Source organism: Sinocyclocheilus rhinocerous, unplaced genomic scaffold, assembly GCF_001515625.1.
Source record: "Sinocyclocheilus rhinocerous isolate Xijiao unplaced genomic scaffold, SAMN03320098_v1.1 scaffold652, whole genome shotgun sequence".
Lineage (NCBI taxonomy): Eukaryota > Metazoa > Chordata > Actinopteri > Cypriniformes > Cyprinidae > Sinocyclocheilus > Sinocyclocheilus rhinocerous.
In genome coordinates, this window is record NW_015642060.1 from 9,771 (window position 1) to 34,185 (window position 24,415).

Consider the following 24,415-nt stretch of genomic DNA (forward strand, 5'->3'; position numbering starts at 1 on the left):
CTTTCTGTGGTATTTTTATGCACAATGGCGCTTAGTCTTTCACAAACGTAGGGACATCATAACTAGCCACCATATTGTTTTATGATCTTAAATATGTCCAGTGCTTTTTTTACAGTCTATGGTCCAGCGTTTATCGGGTTGTGCGTCAGTAATAATGGTCCGTGGGGAAACACGGTGTTCCGTGTGTAGTTACAGTAAATGGACTAAACGAAGCCTCGAGGACAATAATTTGCCTCAATGTTTTTTTGTATTCGAGTTACTCGAGGTATTCGAGGAATAGTTTCAGCCCTACATGAAACATTGCATTATGTCAAGGTTTGTGAAGGAACTGCAGGGGGTTCGTGAGTTTAATGGAAAAAAAGAAGAATTAAGTAGAATCAATAAATTATGAATACTTTATTGCTATTGTGTGAATAATATGTAATCATGCAATGAATAAAAAAGTAACTATAGTCTGATTATGAGTATAATCTAATTACAGGTATTTAATTTTTGGAATCTGATTACGTAATCCAGATTACATGTAAATCATTTACTACTCAGCACTGCTTTTTGCACATTTCACCGATACACTCTCTTTATGAAGGAGTCATTGAATTAGTCGCTCAACTGATACTTTCATTACACTGATTCATTTAGGAATGAAACGCCACTACTCATTGTTCTGAGATATGTGACCATCAGTTTTGTTTTGTCTTTGTTTTGAACAACTTTTGTTGGCAAAAATAGATGAAGTAAAATGAAAATATCTCAATATTAACCTCTTGTTTATTAACCTCTTAACTGTCACCCCCCCGCTTTTTGAACATAGACGTGAAAGTGCAATATTCAAATTTAAATTGTTATAATTCATAAACGCTTTTGAATACAGACCTAAGGTTGGTCTCTTTTTAAAGAAGACAATCTGCAGATTATTGCAGAAGTAAAACAATTTAAAAAAATGAAAGCATAAAAAAGTTATAGAAGTTAAAATTTATTGTAAAGAAAATGTACTGTACTATTTTTATTTTTATTTTATATATAATAAATATTTTATAAAATATGTTTTAATCCAAAATTGCTATAAAATTAAAGCCAATATGTCTAAATAAGTTGTGTTCCAAATTTGAAGTTGATATAAAAAAATTGAGGTTCCCATGCAATTTTGTTTAGGCGTTATACCACAAACAGCCACCGGGTGCCATCCAAGCTAAAAAAAAACAAAAAAATTTTGATGCATTTTTCTGTCACAAATGTATCAATTTCTCTCCCAATATTACTCCTATCACAAAATAACCACCAAATATGGAATCTTGAGACGCAGACCTTTCCAATGATATGTATTTTGTCAAGATTATGAAAAGTTTTGATTCTAAAAGACCGCAATACATTTGGAATATGACACCTCCTACTAAGGGGGAGGAGACCGCTAAAATATTGTAAAGTACGATTTCCATGGTAACGCAGTGTCCGATTTCAAAAAATGTTTTGTTTTTACAGGATGAATTTGGAGTTTTTAAGCTTTCAAATGATATATAATTTATGATGATTACTAAAACATGTGATAGTGAAAAAGGAAATGAAGAAGAATTTTTGTGCGAAAGGTCAGAACTCACGTTATGATGTATATGTTTTAAGGTGCACTCTTGTCATAAATTAATCTATTACTGTTCCTACATCATTTTTAACAACAAACAGTGGTAAAATATCTATTTAGGAGTCTTAGACCTTTCCAACGATATATGGTTTGTCATGATTAGATTAAGATTTAATTGTAATATATTGAAGTAAACTTAGGCGTCCCGTATACGGGACGGTGACAGTTAATTAAACGTTTGTATAAAAGCAATGTCCGCTGGTCTGAATATTAGCAGGGCTGTGATCCTGCGGCGAACAACAGAACTCTTTCTGGTTCCATATGGCTTAAATGAGTCATAAGAGACAGAGTAAAACATGGTGAATGACCACATACCATTATTTTGAAAACTTGGCTTGACGTTAAACTTCACCAAAATTTCAAAATTATAAGAATGAAATACAATCTAGGGAGCTCTACTCAAAAGGGAAATGGTAATGTAAAAAAAAAAAAAAAAAACACTTTTTGCAAACAAAGTTTCTCAGGGGAGTGCAATTTTTGTGAGTGAATGCAAAAGCAAAATTTCAAATATATAATTTTCCCCTTTATCTAATTTTCCTACCATTACCATGTCTTTTTATACTCTCTTTAATAATCTTCCTTAGAGAACAGAAAAAAAATACAATTTAGCAGCATTGTGTGACTTGTGTCATGTTATTCCAAAATATTATTTTGGAGCAAAAATTAAGTAACCTGAACATGAGTATGACAAGAACATAATTAGAACTTTTGTATGTAACTTTTTATTTTTTTTAATTTTTTTTGTATGTAGCCTTTAGCATGATCTGTGCATTCAGAACTGTACAAAAACATAGGTGGGTTGAAAAATTTGGCATTTTTGATGATTAAAAGTCCTTATATTATAGCAACCCTTGCAATATGACTTTTTTGTGTTTGCTAGGCCAAGAATCACTATTTCTATAGTGATACAGAAATCACAACAGCACTCAAACACCTAGTAAAACTTGTTAAAGTACACCTTATCAACAACACGGAAAACTCTAGCAACCACTCACAACCCCCTAGAACCACAATGAGTTTTGCAAAGGAAAACAGCACAGATTTTTAGATTTACAAAAATGTTTGCAGTTTAGAAAATGTTTAGAATTTTTTTTTTTGTTTGTTTACAAATCTATATGTTTTGCAATTGAAACATCCATGAAATCATTTTAAAGATTTAGACTGTAGAGTTTTTGGGGCCGTGTGTTTTAGTTATCAGTCATGAGAAATGCACTGGTCTTAATCAAAAACAGTCGCTTGTGTTTGCCTGTTTTGGACAGAATGAAACCATGTCAAGTTCTAGCCAGTGTGTCGAGTCAGTGATAACAAAATCAGCATATTTCAGTGTCTAAGTAGTAAATGAGATGTGTGTGTGTGTGTGTGTGTGTTTTGTGTGGGTCAGCGCTCAGTGAGTGTCTTCTCAGTGTCTGAAGGACAGATCGCTGATGCATTATTAAGGCAGATCATGCTCTTCAGTGTAGCTGCTGCATCACTCATGTGCTACTGATGCTGCGCTCTGCTTCCGCCTTTACAATCCTCACGCGGACAAAACCTGACAAAATCAAGCCACGCAGAACATTTGCAGTGCCTTTAGGGACATAACATATGAAATCAACATTTTTTTTTAATAACATTGAATGCCTAGAACTTCAGAATTTGATAGCCAGTTCTTTAAATTACTATATACTATGTAAATGCCATGGTAATCCTTTGGTAATGTGGTATATGGTACTGTAAAAACATTGATAATACATGTATATATGTATGAACCAGAAACAATTGCTGATTAGAGAACTTAAACTTTACTTCAACTGGCATATTTTAGGTACTTGGGCCTTCATTGGAAAAGTTTAAAGAAAGGATTTCTTAAAATATAAATATAAAATTAAAAATGTTCATATTTAAAACAAACAATATCAAACAATATCATGGTGCCCTTTGAACGAATTTGGAATATGAAAATAGTAATCTTTCAGTATTCATTATATATATCAAAGTACCATGGCTTTACCATCGGATACCATCCCTGTACCATGGTACCACCGCAGTATTTTTTTCTAAGGGTTATTAAGACACTGAAAAATTCTGTTCTTGCTATTCTTAAAAATGCAGTGGTGTCATCGCGTATTTTAGGTACTTGGGCCTTCATTGGAAAAGTTTAAAGAAAGGATTTCTTAAAATATAAATATAAAATTTAAAATGTTCATATTTAAAACAAACAATATCAAACAATATCATGGTGCCCTTTGAACGAATTTGGAATATGAAAATAGTAATCTTTCAGTATTCATTATATATATCAAAGTACCATGGCTTTACCATCGGATACCATCCCTGTACCATGGTACCACCGCAGTATTTTTTTCTAAGGGTTATTAAGACACTGAAAAATTCTGTTCTTGCTATTCTTAAAAATGCAGTGGTGTCATCACTGATTAAACATTGCTATTTTTGTATTAGACCAAATGCAAATTGCCCCATCTGCAGAAATTTATCTCTCATCCTCTCTCATTCCCTCTTTTCATCAATAAATGTCCGGAGAGCAAGAAGGAGAGAAGGTGGTGTTGTGGTGGAGATTATAAATAGTGCTCGTGCTATTCTTATCCTCCTCCTCCATGTCCTTTGATGAGATTTTTTTGCAAGAATGACTGAAGAAGGAAAAAAGGGATCATAAAGCAGGAAGAGAGAGAGAGAGGAGGAGAGGGGTGTAAATGAATGACGTCATTGCTCTGGTGGTGAATGATGTGTCAGTGATGTGCAGTGAATATGTACTAAGCTCTGTGCTTCAGAGACAGTGTGTCCGTCTGTGTCTAGAGCGCAACAATGTTTTATTTTTTAGTGCTCCGTAAAGCTGTTCTTGTTCTTTTGCTTAAACACATTTCTTTTGGGAAATATGTAATTTTGTGGATATTGAAAAAGTGATTAAAACATAAAATGTATATCTTTTTAATTCTAAAATATGGTAAAACGTTTTTTTTTAGGGGTAGACGTAGGTTTAGTTTATAGTAATTGTATTTATTTATTTAAAATAATATTTTTTTAAATAATGTCTATGTCCTTATTTAGATCGTAAGCGTGTGTGTGTGTGTGTGTGTGTGTGTTGAAGTGTCCTCCCGCTCTGTTTGTACATCAGTAGCCTGAGGCAGTGCCGTGACAGTGTGTGTGGTGTGTGATGATAGATATTTTAAGAGACATATTTTTGGCCATTGGGGATATATGACCCGTTAAACACACAAACACACACTGATACACACAAGTATCTGTCACTCACAGCACTTCTGCTGGAATGAAAGCATATTACGCTCCATAGAACAGCCCATTCAACTGATGTTCTGCATTTCAAGCTTTAATATTGTTTATTTCACAAGTGGTTTGGTATATTATATATATATATATATATATATGTATATATGAAGAGTTCATTTGCAAAAACAGGTAACTACTTTAAAAAAAATGTTCAAAATCATGTTTTTTTATCCTAAAATAAACACAATTATTAACTAACACAATAAAACACAATACACATAACAATAAAAACATTATTTATGAAAATGAATAAAAACGGAGTTATCTGTTTCTTGCAAATAAACTTCATATATATATATACACGCATACAAAATTAAATCTGTTAGATTATAATTAGATTATATATCAGTCAGATATACTGATGCCTAAGCACACATAATATCAAATATTATTTTTTCCTGTTCAAACAGAACACTCTTGCATTCTTAGCCTGAATGTGTATAGTATTATATTATTGCATCACATACTTTGATTCTTACATTGCAAAGCCATTGAAATAATATGCACTCATTACTGAGCCATGAGTTTGTACTCAAAACATTTAATATGGGAGAAATATTGGACAATAAAATATTTAACTGACCTTCTTAACTTAAGCTTTGGTTGAAACTTAACATTGTATTTTTTTTTAAGTTCACCTAAAAATTAAAGTTCAAACAATAATTGGTGGGGCACGTTGTAAAAATGTCAAATTAAACGTTTTAATTTGTTAAATAACATACTAAAGTACACAAAGTTCTTGTACAATTTAATAATTGTAACAGTTATAATTAACTGTAGTGTTATTCAATATTACATTTACAGTAAATAGATTTAAATGTATATATGTAGATTTAAATGTATACATATTAGTTTACCATAAATGATTGTCAGATCAGTACTTTAAAGGTTGTTTGATTGTTCCGGTGCAGATCAGTACTTTAACCTTATTTCTGTCACAATTCACTGGGAGGAACGAGGAGACGCAGAGAATTCACAATACAAGAGTCTTTAACCTTCAAATAGGGAGACACAGAGCACAGGGATGACGTTCACAAGGAGTAGAGAACGAGTAGACCTGACAAACACAAACTGAACAGACTAGGGCTGTGTCCGAAATCGCCCACTATACCCTCATTCACTATTCCCTACATTAGGTCACTAATTCAGTTCACTAGAAGGAGTGAATGAAAACGAGTAGTGAATTCGGACACTGAGTGCACCGGAAGGAATGCCGCTTTTTGCATAGTTTGTGCTTGCTGTTTATTAATCATTTGAAACTAGCAAACTAGCAGCTCCAGTAGTAAGATTAAAGGATTTATCTTGAACTCTGTCACGGAAATTATGTATAAACCCTAATCAAACAATTTAATAATCAATTTACAATGAATTTATACCCGTGTTGTACATTATGCTGTACGCCATGGATGAGCGCTTTGTAAAAATGAACGGATTGAATATTCAGCTGCGGGCGCCATCTTCTGGCGAGATGCAGGAATTCATTCGGCGCGTGACTCTCACGGTGCATTATGGGCATTCTCTAGCCGTTGAGCGTGCACCAGTTGTACACTCGTTTTTGCAGTGCATTGTGGGATTGAATGAGTGCACTCGAGAAGGTCCACTATGGTTTCGGACACCACTAAAAATGGCTGTTCCCTCAAATAGTGCCCTATTTAAGGGTATAGGGGGCGATTTCGGACACAGCCTGGGACTTTTAAACACAGGGTAATCAGGGGAACACAGGTGACATTAATGGAACATAATCAAACTAAACGAGGACAGGAACTTGACCAAATAAGGCAAAACAGGAACTGAAACACATGACAAAACAGGTCCAATCCTGACGATTTCATAGAAAATAGAAGTATTTTTTTTAATGAAATATAAAGATGTGGGTCAAAAGTTTAACTAATTGCATTTAATATAAATTTAAGCTATACATTAACATTCAATTATGTGTTGGAAAAGTATAAAGTATATATTTTTTAAAGTATAATATTTTCATAATAAGTCCTCTTTTTACAAGTATGCTAAAGTGTACTTCTTTTTCACGAGGGAACCCAGAAAACAACATGAAAATTCACTCAAGCTGTCAGTGTAAAATGATTAAATGTTTTATGATGCAGCCACGAATCATTGTGATTCATTTTGAGAGCAAAAGTACCACATTTGCCCTTTTCAGCATCCTGTTGTCTTCACAAGCAGTATTAAAGGCAGAGTAAGTGATTTTTCAAAAACACTTTAGAAAACTGATTCGGGCGAATCGCAAAACAAACTTGTAGCCAATCAGCAATAAGGGGCGTGTCTACTCGTGATGTGGAGGAGAGCGCGTTCAGTGCATGGGACGGACATTAGCTGAGCCGAGCGACAGAAAGATGGGGATGGCGGATAAAAAACAAAAGAGGAAAATGTCTGCGGAAGGATAAGGCAAGAAGTAGGACCCGTGTAAATATCGGATCAGCTTTCCAGCGCTGGAGAGAACTCAAGGAGTGGAGGCCTGCGATCGGACGCCGAGGTTGCTATGTTTCTTCTCAGTAGGTGAGTAACACCGTGTCTACAACAGCTAAAGTCTGCCTACACTGGACGCGATCAAATGACCGTTGAAAACCATTTGAAATTTGTGTCAGCACGTCATAAATAGAACCCGGCAGCAGTTTTCTGTCGGGGATTTGTTGCGCCGCGCCGCTCACGTCCGTAGACACGGTGTAACATTGGTTTTGCTTTGTTTCACAGAACTAATCGTTGCCTGGGTTGCGTACGTATATGTGGGGCGGAGCTATCAAAATAGGGGCGAGACCCTTTTGGGGTAGGGGCGTGTTTGTTTTGGTGATTTCAAATATCAACATTGGCTACCAGAAATCACTTACTCTGCCTTTAATGATCATTCACTCTTAAATGCAAGGTTTAATCAATAATCAATTAAATTTCTCAATTTAATCATTGAAGTTAGTTCAAATAGAACATCCTTTGGCTATTTTTCTAGCATGACGTGACTTTAATTGTCTTGAATGATCCCGTCATCACAGCGGATCAGTTAGAAATAGTGAGTCACTCACTTTGGCATCCGTACTTCCTCCTAAATGTTCTTTTACAAATTATTTTCTGTATTCAACTTGACATTTTTAACTTTTAACATCCTTAATGACACAGTTTTTAGTGAAGTTGTGACACCATAACATCTTTGAAACAGTCACATGCTGTCCTTATTTGCATGCACTAATAATTGTGCTCTTTTCTGATGCAGGAATTGCTTTATGCATTGCAAGCGAAATGGGGCAAATGTCACCTCACAAATTATTCATACAGCAAATGACATATTCAGACTGCAGGTCTACATGCATAATCAAAAATAGCAATTGAATGTAATGTAAATCAGTGCACATGGAGTGTTATGTTGCACAGTACATCTAGTTATAAATCATGAAAAGAAGAAAAAAATAATCAAATACATTAGTCCACTTTGCCCTTCAACACACAAGACAGGTGTAGCAGCTGCTGATGAAATGAAGATGTGATATTTAGAGTATGTTTAGATTTTTAATTGTGAACTGAGCATGAGATATAGACAGTAACATGAGAAAGACTTGGACAAAGGCATCATCTTTCAGTTTCACTTCAGACCTGTTGTCAGCATAATCCACTTTCCTGTGCTCAGGGATTAGAGGGCGAACAGAGAAATGCTTCTATGGTTTCAAGATTGCTCCCATTATAGCCATAAATGTTGCACAGGTCATCAGGGTCAGATCCATAACAATACAGGAGGACTGTTAAATGGATTCAGAATCTGCAGTGTGAAATGTCTGTGACATTGACGTCACAAAAGCAAAAAAATAAATAAATAAAATAAAAAATGTTTTTCAGCATCTCGCGCAATGAGCACCTCATTTTTTTAAAGACAGTATGTCCATTAAGAAGTAGCTCATGGCGGTAGTTCAAGCTTTAATATCTCAGATGGTAGGACAATTCCTTATTAAAGAATTTACAGGTTATTGGGAATGATTAAATTAATAGTTCATCCAAAAAAAAGAAAATAAAAAGATATTTAACAAACTTTTCAACCGTTTCTGTCCATGCCATAAAAGTCAATGGGGTCCAAAAGTTTCAAGCTCTAAAAAAGACAAGATGGTAGCATTACTTGGTGCTTGTGCCACGTTAAGTCATGAGACATGCAAAAACCAATGAGGTTTGATGTTTGGCCTCTGTATACATATTTGGTGATTGATTTGATTTGATTTAGTGACGTAATTAAACTAAAATTGTGTTAATTAAAGTAAAATATTGGAAGGAGTATGTCCATCTAATCTTCTAATTAATACCAGGATATAAAAGCAGCCTCCTACCGTTTCCCATTATCAGTTCTTGTATATTACCTGTGTAGTAAATTGGAGCTCAAATAGAATATCTTCTCTGAGCCCCTCTATAGCGGACAACAAGCCAAAACTGTTTACAATGTATCCTATACAAATTGCTTTAGAAAGGTGTGATCACATTTACAGTAAATCTGCGATAAATCTGGGTGAAATCCAGTCATTTCAATAGGAATGTGATCAGGAATTTTGCATGAGTGTGAAATATTTCCTGAGCACATTTTGCAATTTTGAAACATTTTGAAAGCTGCTTGCTTTGAAAGTGACTTCTGTGTGAGCTGCACTTCATACTTCACTATTGACAATAGACTTACAAAATTCACCAGTGATTCGCCAATGTGACCCAAGACTTGGATTAAACCACTGGAGTTACATGGATTCATTTTACGCTTCTTTTATGTCCATTTTATTTTTGGAGCTAGAATCTTTTGGACCCCATTGACTTTGACTGAATTGATAAAAACAGCATGAACATTCCTCAAAAAATCTTCCTCTGTGTTCTTTTGTGATCATACTCATAAGAGTATAAAAGTAAGCAAAGACAGAATTTTCATTATTGGATGAGCTATCCATTTAATTGCATTGGTTTTCATTGTTTTTCTTCTTCTTCTTTCAAGTTAATCACACTAATTGAATAGATAAGTTGGCAGACAGACATCATTTTCATTTAAAAAATGTGACACTGTGAGACTTTATTCCATGTGTGGACTTTTGAACAGCATCCAGCAAAATATGTAGAGATTCTTGTTGCAATGCAGAAATTTTGTGAATCCTGAATTAGGCAGGTCCTGTAAGATTGCCTATATATATGTATATGCGTCACCATACCCCCAAGCCTTTAACATTGACCAATCCTTCCTATGTATTTGGGCCAAGGACAGACTAAACCATTCTGAGAAAATGAGGGGTTAATGGGAATCGACAGAGGGTTTGTCTTTCACACATGGTCAGGTGCTCAAATAAGACAAGTACGCACGCTGCAAAATTCTAACATCTGCCTTTTCCATTATCTTCTATTTTCTTTTTCTTTTCTTTTTTGGTTACTTTGATTTATTAATTTACACTCTTCCCTGTTTCGCTCATGTTCCATGTCCTGTGCTTAATGATATGAGCAGATCCTTGCGACCTCTGGATTAGCAAACATTAGACGTTTAGTTCTAAGGGAGACACACTTATAATTGACATGGCATGGGTATTAATTACTGAACATTTTATCTAGGGCAAAGCTTTCACGGTCCTAAACTCTGTTTGTTCAGACTGTTCAGCTGCTGACAGAGGCATTGCTAACACTAAGTGAATCTTGGAGGGAATTTGGAAGGTGGAGAGTTAAAGAAAGAGCAGCAATGCAATGTGGTTTCTTTGTGTTTAAACTTGTCTTCCACGCTATCTTGTTAGACTCCTTAATAATTAATCATCTCTCCCCATCCTGCCTCTCTCTCCATCATGCATGCATACTCATTCATTAGAGGTGTTTGTTAAAGCAAGCATCACTATTACTAGTGCTCATTTGGTTTATAGGATTAGCATTTAAACAAACCATAACATTTAACATTTCTTAACAAAGTTTAACAATTCAGTGTTTCCCAAAAGCATAGTTCCAACAAAAAAAAAAATTGGTCAACCTGTGGTAAGAAGCAGTTTCTGAAGATTGGCCTCTGTAAATAAAGCAAAACAAAAGAGAACAAAAACTGTGACATAGTCTTGCCTTAAAATGTTAATTATTTACAGCAATAATCTGAGACTAATTACACTAAATCCTGACAAAAATCTCTAAATGGATTAATAAGCAGAAGTTATTATTCCACCAATTGCGTGACACTATTAACAGCAGCTCTATATTGTTGAACCAATGTGGTTTGAACAGATGTGTGACAAGTTACTAAGGTTTTGCGAAAGTCTTGACTAGCGAGCAACACCTACATTAGTGGCAACAAATGAACAACCACTCAGAGCAACCTCATAGCAACACCCTAGAAACTAAATAACACCCTCAATAGTGGCAACTAGGGCTGTCACAATATTAAATTTTTCACACCACGGTTATATTGTGGACAAAATAATTCACGGTATCGATATATCGCGATATCTATAGAAACATTGGGGTAAAAAGTCAGTCAAATTAATTTTTACTTTATTTAGTTTTCTTTTTTACCCAATAAACATTAGGATACTGATAAACACTGGGCACAATACTCAAGCTTGTCTTCTTTGAAGCTCCCTATGAAATAACAAGAGAGAAAATACTGTCAAGTTCAACAGTATGATGAATAAATATTAACATCAAAACTGATACTTTAACCTGTTAACGTGCATACCCATATTTTAAGCTCTTTAGATCGTTGCACTGGCGCCAATGAAGTCATGCAGTAAGCACGCTGCTAATTCAGTTTTATGTGTGCCTAGAACGGCTGCAGATGAATAAGTGCATGGCACTGCGACCAACTTAACATTTTACAGAGCTGAATGTAGCAATGTGGACACTCAGTTTTTCTAGATCAGTTTTAATTGTGTAATAGATTTGAACAAAGAAATAAAGTGCTACACACAGGCCGTATTGACCATGACCTGATTGCAAATACAAATACAAAAAAAGACAAGTAAGTTAAAGGGGTCATATGATGCGATTTCAAGTTTTCCTTTCTCTTTGGAGTGTTACAAGCTGAAAACACGGTAATTATTAAAAGAATCACCCTTTATTTAAATATATGAACACAGGAAACCGCTGTTAACAGGCTAAATATAACATTTCCCATTCCATGACTAGTAAAATTATCGCAACTTACTGTCTTGAACATGGTTCTTCTCGGAGTAGCTGTGCGCAGTGCATCTTCTTCTTGTTTGACAGGTGTCAGTGTTAAAGCACAATACTGCCACCTGGGAGGTCAACCAGGTACTGGCGCTGGAGTATTTACGTGTCGTGTTCATTTTAAATATTGTGTTTATCGCCAATAACGGTATATCGTCACACCCTAAATTAACACAATGTCAATATTTCATGCTTTGAATATCACGATTTTCATCAATACATATTGCAACACCCCTAGTGGCAACCAGTGTTGGGCAGTAACGCATTACTTAGTAACGCGTTACTGTACGGGATGTGGGAGAATAAAACGATTCACGGGACTCCCCCAAAATAGAAATATCTAAACATAAAATATCTAAAACAAATAAATTGTTATTCATCTATTGCACAAAAGCTACATGAACTAAAATATAAACGATTAACGTGCAAGCGTATGCAGAGTTTCTATTTAGTCTATAACACGTGTTTGCAGCGTTGAGCAATGCAGTGCTGAAATTGGCGTGTTCACGAATCCTCTCATTATAACACACGAATTGTAGACATTATGAAAGATTCATTATGCATATATTTATTGTGTTATAACAGAGATTTGTGAGATTGCGGTGAACTGAGATGTCTTTTAGAGATTATAATTGCAGCGCTCTTTGCTGGCATTCTGCCGTGTCAAACCATGCACGCATCCGCTTGTGCTTTAGTTAAAAATAAGTGTTCTGTGAATGTTGATGCTTTAATAACAAATATTTATCGGGAGCGTGTATGCTGGGATTTCATAAATTTCATGGAGAAAAAAGTAACGTAACTAGTAATGTAACTAATTACTAATTACTTTTGAAATAAAGTAATCAGAACAGTAACGTGATTACTTTTAAAAGGAGTAATCAGTAATCAGTAATTTGATTAAATTTTCAGAGTAACTTGCCCAACACTGGTGGCAACACATCAACAATCACACAGAACACCTTAGCAACGGCATAGCAACACCCTTGAAACCTCAAACAACACCCTACATTAGTGGCAACACACCAACAATCACTCAGATCAGCTTAACAACAGCATAGCAACACCCTTGAAACCTCAAACAACACCCTACATTAGTGGCAACACACCAACAATCACTCAGATCAGCTTAACAACAGCATAGCAACACCCTAGAAACCAAAAACAACAGCCTACAATAGTGGTAACACACCAACAATCACTCAGAACACCTTAGCAACCGCATAGCAACACCCTAGAAACCACAATCAACACCCTACAATGGTGGCAACACACCAATAATCCCACAAAACACCTTAGCAACCACATAGCAACACCCTAGAAACCACAATCAACACCCTACAATAGTGGCAACACACCAATAATCACTCAGAACACCTTAGCAATCGCATAGGAACATACTAGAAACTATAAACAACACCGTAAAATCGTGGCAACAAAGTAACAGCTCAGAATACCTTAGTATTTTAGCAACACCCCAACAATCAATCTAAACACCATAATAATCATGTATCAACACCCTAGAAATCACAAATAATACGCTACAATAGTGACAACACACCAAAATTCACCCAGAGCACCTTAGTAACTGCATAGCAACACCCTAGAAGCCACAAATAACTCCCTACAATAGTGGCAACACACCAACAATCACTCAGAACACCTTAGCAACCTCATAGCAACACCCTAAAATCCTCAAACAACACCCTACAATAGTGGCAACACACCAACAATCACTCAATACACCTTATCAACCGCATAGCAACACCCTAGGAACCTCAAACAACACACCAACAATCACTCACAACACCTTAGCAACCACATAGTAACATCCTAGAAACCACAAACAACACCCTACAATAGTGGCTACAAACCAACAATCACTCAGTACACCTTAGCAATCGCATAGGAACACCCTAGAAACTATAAACCACACTGTAAAATAGTGGCAACAAAGTAACAGCTCAGAATACCTTAACAATCATATAGCAACAACATAGAAACCACAAACAACACCCTACAATAGTGGCAACAAACTAACAATCATATAGCACCACACCAACAATCACAGGTCACTATTGTAGGGTTTTATATGTGGTTTCTATGGTGTTGATGTTTGGTTGTTATGGCATTCTGAGTGGATGTTGGTGTATTGTTACAATTATAGGGTGTTATTTGTGGTTTCTAGGGTGTTGTTATTGGTTGCTAAGGTGTTTATTACACTAAGGTGTTCTGAGTGGTGCTATGTGATTGCTAAGGTGTTTAGATTGTTAGATATAACACCCTAGAATTGTGGCAACAAATTAATAACTTATACAGTTGTATAATGTAGTTCTTTCTATTCAAAAATCAAGTTTTTTCCTATCATTGTAAGAGAAGAGACAAGCAATGATATGATAAATCTCTTCTTAATTCTGTCCACTGTAGAGCTTGATCTGCATTCCACATGTGCAGAAAGAGACAAACTTGTTTTGTATTCATTAACTGCAGCTTTAAGAAAGATGATGTTGATATTTTTCTTCATATACTGCAAGAGCAGCACGTCCAGCCCAGCCTCTCTGTAGTGGTATTGAGACCTCGCTCTCAGTGATATTTGTTTCACACATCAGGAGTGTGCTATAGCACCCTGCGTCACATGTAATAACAGCAAGGTCAAAACGCCGATGGTCATCAGAGCTGCTCAGTGGAGCAGAGACACTGTCCTGTATCAGACCATAAAGCCTTCATCACTCAATGAACGCCAGTGTGCAGCATCATGGCTGTCCACCACTGCACGACCTTAACATACATTAAAACTGATGTAACGTTTTAAAGATTTAATTCAATTTAATGTTTGAATTTTTAAATTAAAATTCAATTACAATTTATTAAAAAACATGTATTTTATTTTACATATTATCCTATGAAAAACCAGTCTGTAATGATATTGAATTAAGTTTTACAAACAAGAACACAAATAAGACAAATGGAACACAAAACATTCTTACTTCATTTTGAGTCAAAATAGAGACTTGTGGTTCAGTGAGAGAGTCAGATGTTGATTCGGTAACAGCTCAGATGGATTAATTGAGTTCATTCAGTGAATGATTTGTCAGACTGATTCAAATTGATAACTTGTGAGTCTGTAAGTCTTTTTGTGCTGTTCAATAAAATAACATATTCATAAGACATTTCTTCATCGATCAGATTGCACTGGTTACACTTTATGGGTGTTTTGAGTGTCGTGAGTGAATACAGCACAATAAAAATTAAATAAATTAGCCAATATTAAAAAGATATTTACTTTTGTCCTATTGTGTCCCTTATGTTATTGCATTTTGTCGTTGTAGGTAAATTGATGAAATTATACAGACAACAATTTTATCCCAAATCTCTGATGTAATGGCCTGTCTGAAATTGATTCAGATTTGATTATGGCTTTGATTGGTATTCATTTGATTTTTCTTTCCTCTCCAGAGAGACACTAAAGGACAGTTTCTCTTGGATCATGTGTGTAATCACTACAGCCTGCTGGAGAAGGATTACTTTGGCATCAGATATGTGGACCCAGAGAAACAAAGGGTAACTACACATTCACAACTCTTTGGCTTCAATATTCAGTAAGCAAATATTGACATATAAGTTTAGGTAACTTCAACAGATACACCGTTTAAGCATTTACACCTTACTTAAAATGAATATCATTGCATTAGGTAAGACACTATCGCATCACCATCTGAAAATAAACTCCTGCAGAAGTTTTTACATTAATTAATAACTGCACAAGTAAACTTACTGTAAATACATACTTTGTGAATAATTTAAAATCCTGTCTCTTGAGTAGCAAATACACTACTGTGCAAAGTGTGGGGTACCCCATAAAAACAGTAATATTGTGAAACATTGCAATTTAAAACAGCTGTTTTTCTGTTTGAATATATTTTTAAAATGTCATTTATTCATGTGATTTATTCAAAGCTGAATTTTCAGCATCATTACTCCAGTCTCATGATCCATCAAAAATCATTTTAATATGCTGATTTGCTGCTCAGGAAACATTTCTGATTATTGTCAATGTTGAAAACAGTTGTTCTGCTTGTAGAAACTGTGATTTCAGGATTTTGTTGATGAATAGAAAATTCAAAGTACAGAATTTATTTGAAATAGAACCCAAACATTTGAACCTTAATGTAAACTACAGCACAAAATCTCACAAATCTTAAACATGCTTGTTTCTACACTGTCACCAGGGTAGATATTTCATCCTTAAGTATCACACTGGCTTTAAATTCAGAACAAAGTTACCATGACAACCGACCAAGGGGTTTTACCCTACTGTATGTACGACAATGTTTCTTCAGTCAAGCAGAAAACCTCCCAGCAGCACTGCAGTGAATTATTTACAGTCATTTATGTTGTAATATTAATGTCCGTTATAGAAAAAAGTGAGTGGGAATGTTGTTTACGATCATTTCCCGAGCAGGATGATTGTCCAAAGTGCTTACCATAAAAATGTTGATTTGTCACCATCTTTAGCTGTCAGTGCACAGCAGTCAATAATTTCTGTCTCATGTCGTTGTTTTACAGCATTGGTTGGATCCGAGTAAACCAGTCGTGAAACAGATGAAATGTAAGTTATTTATTTGATTTTTGCCCTCAGTGTGGCAGATTCAGCTGTATCAGTAGACATTGTCAACATAGTGTCACTGTTTTCTCTTGCACTGTAGCACAAATTCAAACATATCGTACTTTAAGTTTTTGGCTTTTCCTCCATGAAGCTCACAGATATGGTAGAGAATATGCAATGGGAACTGGAAATGTTGCACCACAGCTCAAAAGTTTAGGAGATCATGATCTAACCGCTACACCACAGCTAATAACATAGTCTTACGGTAAAGGAGAGAGTCATATCTAGAAACAAAAATACAAAGTTCTGTCATGAAACTCTACATGGCGCATCAGAAACCCTTCACCTTCCCCAGCTCCACCTGTAGATCTGATACGGGGTTGTTCAGGCAAATTTTCGCAGGCAAAATTCAGTAATTTCAACAGTGTTAATTTTGGTGATGAACTAAGCTAAATAAAGCAAAAATTTTAATGACAATATTGATGTTTTTTTCAACAAATAAAAACAAGATAAAAATGGGAGGGACGATTTGTGAAGAGATCAAATCAAAACTAAAATCATGTGTGGTAGGAAGGTTAGATGCGCACATTTGAATTGTAACATACTAATGTACCCGCCGGGATGTAAGCAGTGGCGTAGCGCAAATCCGCGGGGGGGGGGAATATTGGAAATATTTCTGTTTTAAACCATGAAGGCGAGCCAGTGGATATCATACAAGCAACGTGCAAACTTTGTGCAAGACTTATGCCGGTGAACGTCTTTCACCATGAAAGTGAAAGTAAAAACTGATGACGCTTTCTGCATCTGACGGCGCATATTCTCTCAGAGACGATGAGAGACGAATCTCCTACTTAATATGCGGTATATTACTGCTTTAATTTTTTTCCTTAAAGCGGTCATATGATGCTTTTTTAAAGATCATTATTTTGTGTATTTGGTGTAACAGAATATGTTGACATGCTTTAATGTTCAAAAAACACATTATTTTTCAAATACTGTACATTATTGTAGGTCCTCTAAGCCCCGCCTCTCTCAAACGCTTCGTTTTCTACAAAGTCCCTCCTTCCGACAAGCGCAGACTGCTCTGATTGGCCAGCTGACCCAGTGCATTGTGATTGGACGAACACCACAAGATATTTCATGTTGAACAGGTTGTTTTTGAATGTCGGTGCTTAAAATAAAGTTGCTCTTAAGTTTCATTGATGACTGAAGTGTTAACAGTTTTATTTAGGCTATAGGCCTATAACACATTGTAGGCTATAATAGACCTGTTTTAAAATACATTTTTAAAAGGAGTAGCCTAAGCTAATGGCATAATTTTTTATTATCGTCAGTTATGCGGTGATGCGCTATCAAATTAATGCGGAGCAAATTAATTGTAATATTAATTTAATAATAAAAGTAACCTAATAATAATAGCCAGAATGTAACAGGCCTACATTAATTGGAAATGCCAACTTAATAATGACAATAATTAATGCTTTTGACAATGTCTCTGGCTATCGTCGATACATGATCATTGTCTTTCAACGCACCCCATCTTCTTAGTGAGTGGATGCCACTGGATGTAAGTTGCTGCACTTGCTGCATGTCTCAAAAAATGTTCAAAAATGTCAGCATCTGGGAGGAGAAGAGCAGACATAAATTTGAAAAAGCATGATGAAGAAGATGCACACACACACAGAAAGCCACCTCTCAGACAGTGTACACGTACTGAATTGATTTCTCTTTCACTTCTTATTGCACTTGAATGGACAAATAAACACAAAATTAAGTTTTAAACTGTTTTGTTGAGTATTCACGTAAACACACTTGATTATGTCTTAAGTAAACTAAACAACACTAAAAGTTGGAAGAATTTCAGATGTGTATCAGTATATTGGATCCATGCATTAGATCTTGTGACAGCAGCCTAATATATCTGCTACTGCAAATGTCCTTAATGTTAATCAAACAACACCAAAAAAAAGAGAGAGAGAAAACAATCACTGCTTTTGACTGAATCACTTTAGTAGCCCTAACAGGACTGTATGTTAGCTCTTTTTGGACATAGCACTGGTGCTACAGAGGTTGAAAGTTTTGTAGAACATTCTACAAAATTGTAACACAAGAATAAAACATATGTTACCATCTCTGAAAACAACCACAAGTAGTGCAGCTCATCACTTAAATGGCCATGTGACTGACAAAAGACCTTCATATTCTACAGGGCACACAAAATCCAACTCTTAACAAGAAATGTTTTTGGCAAAACGGCCAAAAAATTATAAAGAACAGCAAGTTTGTTGTGCTTGTTTGAATGGCTGTTTGAATGGTTTTATATATCAATATAAGTAATAATTAAGTATGACTATAATTATTCTAAGAAAAAATGTTAAACAAAATACGAATTATTATTATTGTAATAACACTATTTTTCTATAATATACAAAACATAGTATTTATTATTAATAAAAATAATAATAATGTGTTATTATTATTATTAATACTATTTTACAGAAAACTTTTATTTTAGGGAAACTGCAGGTGACATGTTAATTTGCAAGGGACCTAAGATTTTATTATAAAATATTAAATTATTATGATTAAAAATCTTTGACATTATTTTCTTAATTTTTGTCAGGAAACCTTGTGCATCCACTGAGAGAACAATAAACTCCTGTACACTTCTCTGTACTGGAGAAAAATTAGTTTGCTTCAAATTACTTTAGAGAGAAGTATTATCATTCCTTTTTTTTTTTTTTTCCAAAATAGGGTGTTATGAGTATTAGTGTGACATATATGTACAGCCCTGTTTGAGCAACATAAAGCTGCTTGGTTTATAAGTGACTTATGTGTGAGTTGTGCTTCGTTCAGTGCTATTTACAATAGTCAATGTATGTATTGCCTATGAAAATGTCACAGAAATATTGCTAGCGTCACCAACCTTACACAGGTTAAACGTCACTCACAATCAGAAAAGTGACAGAGAAAGATCGCAGACAAAGTGTGAAATGACTCTTCGAAGCAGACATTCTCTGAAGTGACGTGGTGACATCAATGAAATCAATCTTTCCCTCCGAGCTCTAAACTTCTCAGACTCATTACATTTATCTTTGAAGACTTCATTTCTTCACCAGAGGGGCTTCCCTCATCTCATGGATTAATATAATCATTTTAGCTCCCCTCATGCCCTCGGTTACAGTTCTCTGCATAATCTCTCTCACATTTACTGGCTTACCCTCAAGTGAGTCTCTCTCTGCCCTCGTCTGATTGTTTTCAGGTCAGCAGCCGTACACTATGTGCTTCAGGGTGAAGTTCTACCCTCAGGAGCCAATCAAGATCAAGGAAGAGCTGACAAGGTAACAGGACTGTGATCTAATGTTCAAATGGCATTAGAATAACATTAAAACAACCCGGGCCAGTCACGGCATAAACAGCTCGGAATCTCTCAAGTCAAGTATACAAGACGGAGGATCCTCTGGAAGAGATCTGCATTTTAAAAACGATTGTTCCAGTTTCATTTGGAAAGAGCATGTTTACTTTGCAGCTGAAGCCAGAACGGCTGATATTCATGCTTTCATATTAAAGTAAGCAGTGGGATCTCATTATAGTGAATCTCATGAAACCTGTCAAGTACATGGCCGGGTCATACTTCACTCCAAAAACCAGAAAAAAATAAATAATATATATATATATATATATTGTGCAAAATAAAAGAGAAACTCATTTTTGTACCTTTTTGTACATTATTTTCAGAATAATTAAGCACATTTTCCAAAATCTCATTGTATTCGCCTCGCTCTATTCAGTGACGAGGCCTGAAATCTCTAGGTGGGTGGATCTTTGTGAAATAGGTGGATCATTAGTCTGTATATATATCAATGTGGGTTTTTGAATGAACAATCCTAGTTAGAGATACAACATTCAACTTGAGAGGATACATTTATACTCAAAATAAAAAAAGTAAAAAAACACTCCCTGATTTAGCTCAAAAAGACATGCTTTAGGGACTCGTATTGCTGAATCTTTCTGGAATCTGTTTATTTACAATGAACTGTCAGAACAAATCAATTCACAATAAATCAGGCTTTCCAAAGCCTCGTATGAGAAAGTCTGTTTAGGATGAAGTGATTTATTACAATGAATCAAACTTTTCAAAGTGACATATGAGAAACAGCAGCATTTAGGATGAAACTGTTTATTAGAATGAATCAGACGATTCATTACAACGAATCGATCTTTCCAGCGCTTCATATGAGAGAGAGCGCGGTGTTTTAGGATGAAACGATTCATTAGAATAAATCGAAATTTCCAGTGCAACATATGAGAGATATCTATTCAATATTTTGTGGGGAAAATGTCTAGATGACCATTTTGCAATGAAGATAACCATGAAAAAATAAACAGCTTATAATGAGGTTTCACATATTTGGCATCATTATTTTTTTTTTTTAATATTATGTTAGAGCCAATAGCCTTGTGGTCCTTCTGGATCCTGTTCTCCTCACTTTCTTTAATAAAAGCAAAAATGCAAAAAAAAAATATATATATATTATTATTATGTTTTAATATATGTATTATTTAAGTTTTAAAATCATTAAACTATAAATATACTACATAGAGGCCAAACTGTAAACCACACAAAAATATCAGTTAATTTGACAATGACAAGGTTAGTTTGAGTTCATAATATTGTTTGTATACTTAATTAATAAAAGCGGTGTAATAAAAAATACTATCATTCCAACGTGATTACAAAAATTTCAAAAACTTTTTAATTAGGCATGAACTTTTCTGTTTTTAACTAGATTTTTTAAAGATTTTTCTTTTCATCATTTTGGACATCCTTATTTTTCCAAAAATGAATATGAAACATGTTTACTCCTCGGTTATATGTTAATAGGATTTTTTTTTCCCTCAAAAGGAAGCAAAAATATTCTAAACTGAACTGAGACTGTCAATGTGAGTGTGTGTCACATAGTCCTCTAACGTTATCAGAGAGCAACGGTCCAAAAACGAGCTTTGATTCCATCTCAAACACACGCATACATGCACAGACATCTGCATAGATACACAAACACACACATACACACTCACAGATTGTTAGTGTGACTAACTCATTAGTGCTGCTCTCACAACATGATGCTCAGTGCATGTGCACCATCTGAACTGTGAAGATAAATGTATTTGTCTTTCTGAATCTTCCACGCTGGAAAACCAGGATGAAGCTTGAAAGAGTGCAAAGGCGTATGTGTGTGAGAGTGTATCGGGGAGCCCAGGTTATTTGAGTTAAATGGGAGCATCATGTGAAACAGGAAGGAAGGGATTGAGATGGACAAGAGATGCATTAATGTGAACGTTCAAGCTATTTTCTCCGCACCAGTTTTTTTTTCTGTTAAAGCTCAGTTTGACATAGAAAACAGCTACTGTATAGTTCTTTCCTACCTCTCTTTCTCTGTTTAATATTTAATATAAAGAATAGATTTGAGTGCAGTGGGTTAGAAAGAGCGAGAATGGAGAAAACAGAAATGCGCAAGTGCACAAAAATGTTTGGCCAATGCATTGCAATCCTGTTGTTAAAACCCCATAAGTCAACATGAAATCAAATAATTCAATTAATCTTATTGTGAACTATTTGGGAGTGCACGTTATTCCAATTGTTTTTATAATTTTTCATCAAATGTGATAACTTGCTTCACCTCTGAAATGGCTTGAAATGTCCCGCAAACCATCCTATGATATATTTTTCCTTGAATATCCTGTTTCACTTGGAAGTATGTCACATAACTCTTATGAAAAAGAAGTGTACTTAATAGTATTAAATGTGCACTAGTAGTGTACTTCAGGTGCACTTTAAAACATTTTAACTGTACTTTTTAGATAATAACAAAATAAATTAAATAAATAATATTGAGCTCCTCCATACCTAGAACACAACCGAATGCACTTTTTCTGTACTTTGTAAAAAATTAAATAAAGATTCTCATAGGGATTATGTTCTTTTTTGAAGTACATGTGTGTATTCTGTCTGAAATGTCATTGTCAGTTCAGGCTTACCTCTGTGAGGTGTATCATGTTGTGTCTACATTTATTTTAGGCCTTACAAAAGTAACGTTTCTGAAAGGCAACAGTAGTGCTGAGTGCTCAGGTCCTATAATGTTAGTGTACTGAAATAGGGTCTGGTTTGCCAGTGTGCACATGCAGATTGTCTAGACAATTCTGCTCTGGAAATCAGGAGATCCTGCCAGAACAGAAGGGTATCTACTTTTTTATTAAATACCAGCCAGTTAAACTCATTAAAGCTCTCAAACTTTGAGACAAAGCATCCTGTTCAGTAAACTGTTGTTTTGAATGCTCCTCATGGGAGTTTGGGGTGCACTGGAGTATTGAATGTGCGCTAGTAGTGTACTTCAAATGTACTTTACTTGTTTTAACTGTACTTTTAGATAATATAAATTAAATATAATGCCACTTACTGTAAATGTACTTAAAGAGAGACACTTTCATGACTGTTTCTTAACACATTTAAGTACACTTTTAAAAAGTGCACTTTGTAAAACTTTTGTCAAATTAAAAGTTTTCCTTTAAAGTACATTTTAAATTAAGTTTTAATAATCTTTTGTAAGAAATACAATCAGAACTATATATAAAGAACGTCTCAGTTACGTATGTAACCCTCGTTCCCTGAAGGAGGGAACGGAGACGTCACGTCAGTGACCGACAAATTGGGATCTCGCTTAGAGAGACCAATCCACTTCGAGTGTAAACTAAACGAGCCAATGCACATTGGCATGTTTAGGTGCATATGGAAGATTAGAGGTGATTGAAACCCTCATGGAAATGGCAGGAGTCTGCCGGGGAAACACAGGCTCCGAGGCTATACCGCAGACTTTACACATATGGGATCCACTTAGGTCTCTACATATGGAACCCAGCCCTCTACCGGTTCTCAAGGATTCAGCGAGAGAGGGCCTGGCACTGGACGTTCCGCCACGTCTGGCTGCCAAGGGGACGGAGGAGTTCGACAGGGCCTACAGTACGGACACTCTCGAGCAGTTTTAGCAAGCCGACACTAAACCGGGGCCTCTCAGTGCCTCTACCCGTTTGAGGTGAGAACACAGGAGGATACCGGCTCCACACGCTGAGGAGCCGAGCCGATGACAGCAGCTGTGGCGATGGGACGTGACGTCTCTGTTCCCTATTTCAGGGAATGAGGGTTACATACGTAACCGAGACGTTCCCTTTCAGTCGGTTACTACGAGTCACATCGGTGACCGACGAATTGGGATCCCTACCAAAGCGCCATGGACGCTGCCCCTTCCAGTGTCCTGTGCGAGCCACCTGCGCCCCTTTGTGGTGTAGGCCAGGGCTCACAACAAGAAGACCAGTCACTGTTGTCATAGCACTACCCACTCAGTGAAATTGGATAACACTGGGAAAACGTACCCGTTCCACTTGGAACAGGAACGTTGCGGAAGCCCCATCCTTCCCGAAGGAGGTTTCGGAAGCACTTACACATATGAACATCCGTTTAGGTGCATATGGAAGATTAGAGGCGATAGTAACCCTCTTGGAAATGGCAGAAGTCTGCCGGGGAAACACGGGCTCGAGGCTATACCGTGGACTTTACACATATGGGAACCACTTAGGCCTCTACATATGGAACCCAGCCCTCTAGTGAGGGCCTGGCGCCGGACATTCCGCCACGTCTGGCTGCCAAGGGGATGGAGGAGCTCGACAGGGTCTACAGTACGGAC

General features: G+C 35.8%; 1 protein-coding gene across 1 annotated transcript in view; it reads left to right on the top strand.

The window, feature by feature from the left end:
- Positions 1-24,415, top strand: part of LOC107755597 (FERM domain-containing protein 3) — a 66,192-nt gene that overhangs the window by 4,362 nt on the left and 37,415 nt on the right. Inside the window, 3 exon segments of the mRNA XM_016572486.1 lie at positions 15,527-15,631; positions 16,637-16,679; positions 19,939-20,017. Coding sequence (XP_016427972.1) covers positions 15,527-15,631; positions 16,637-16,679; positions 19,939-20,017 — 227 coding nt within the window.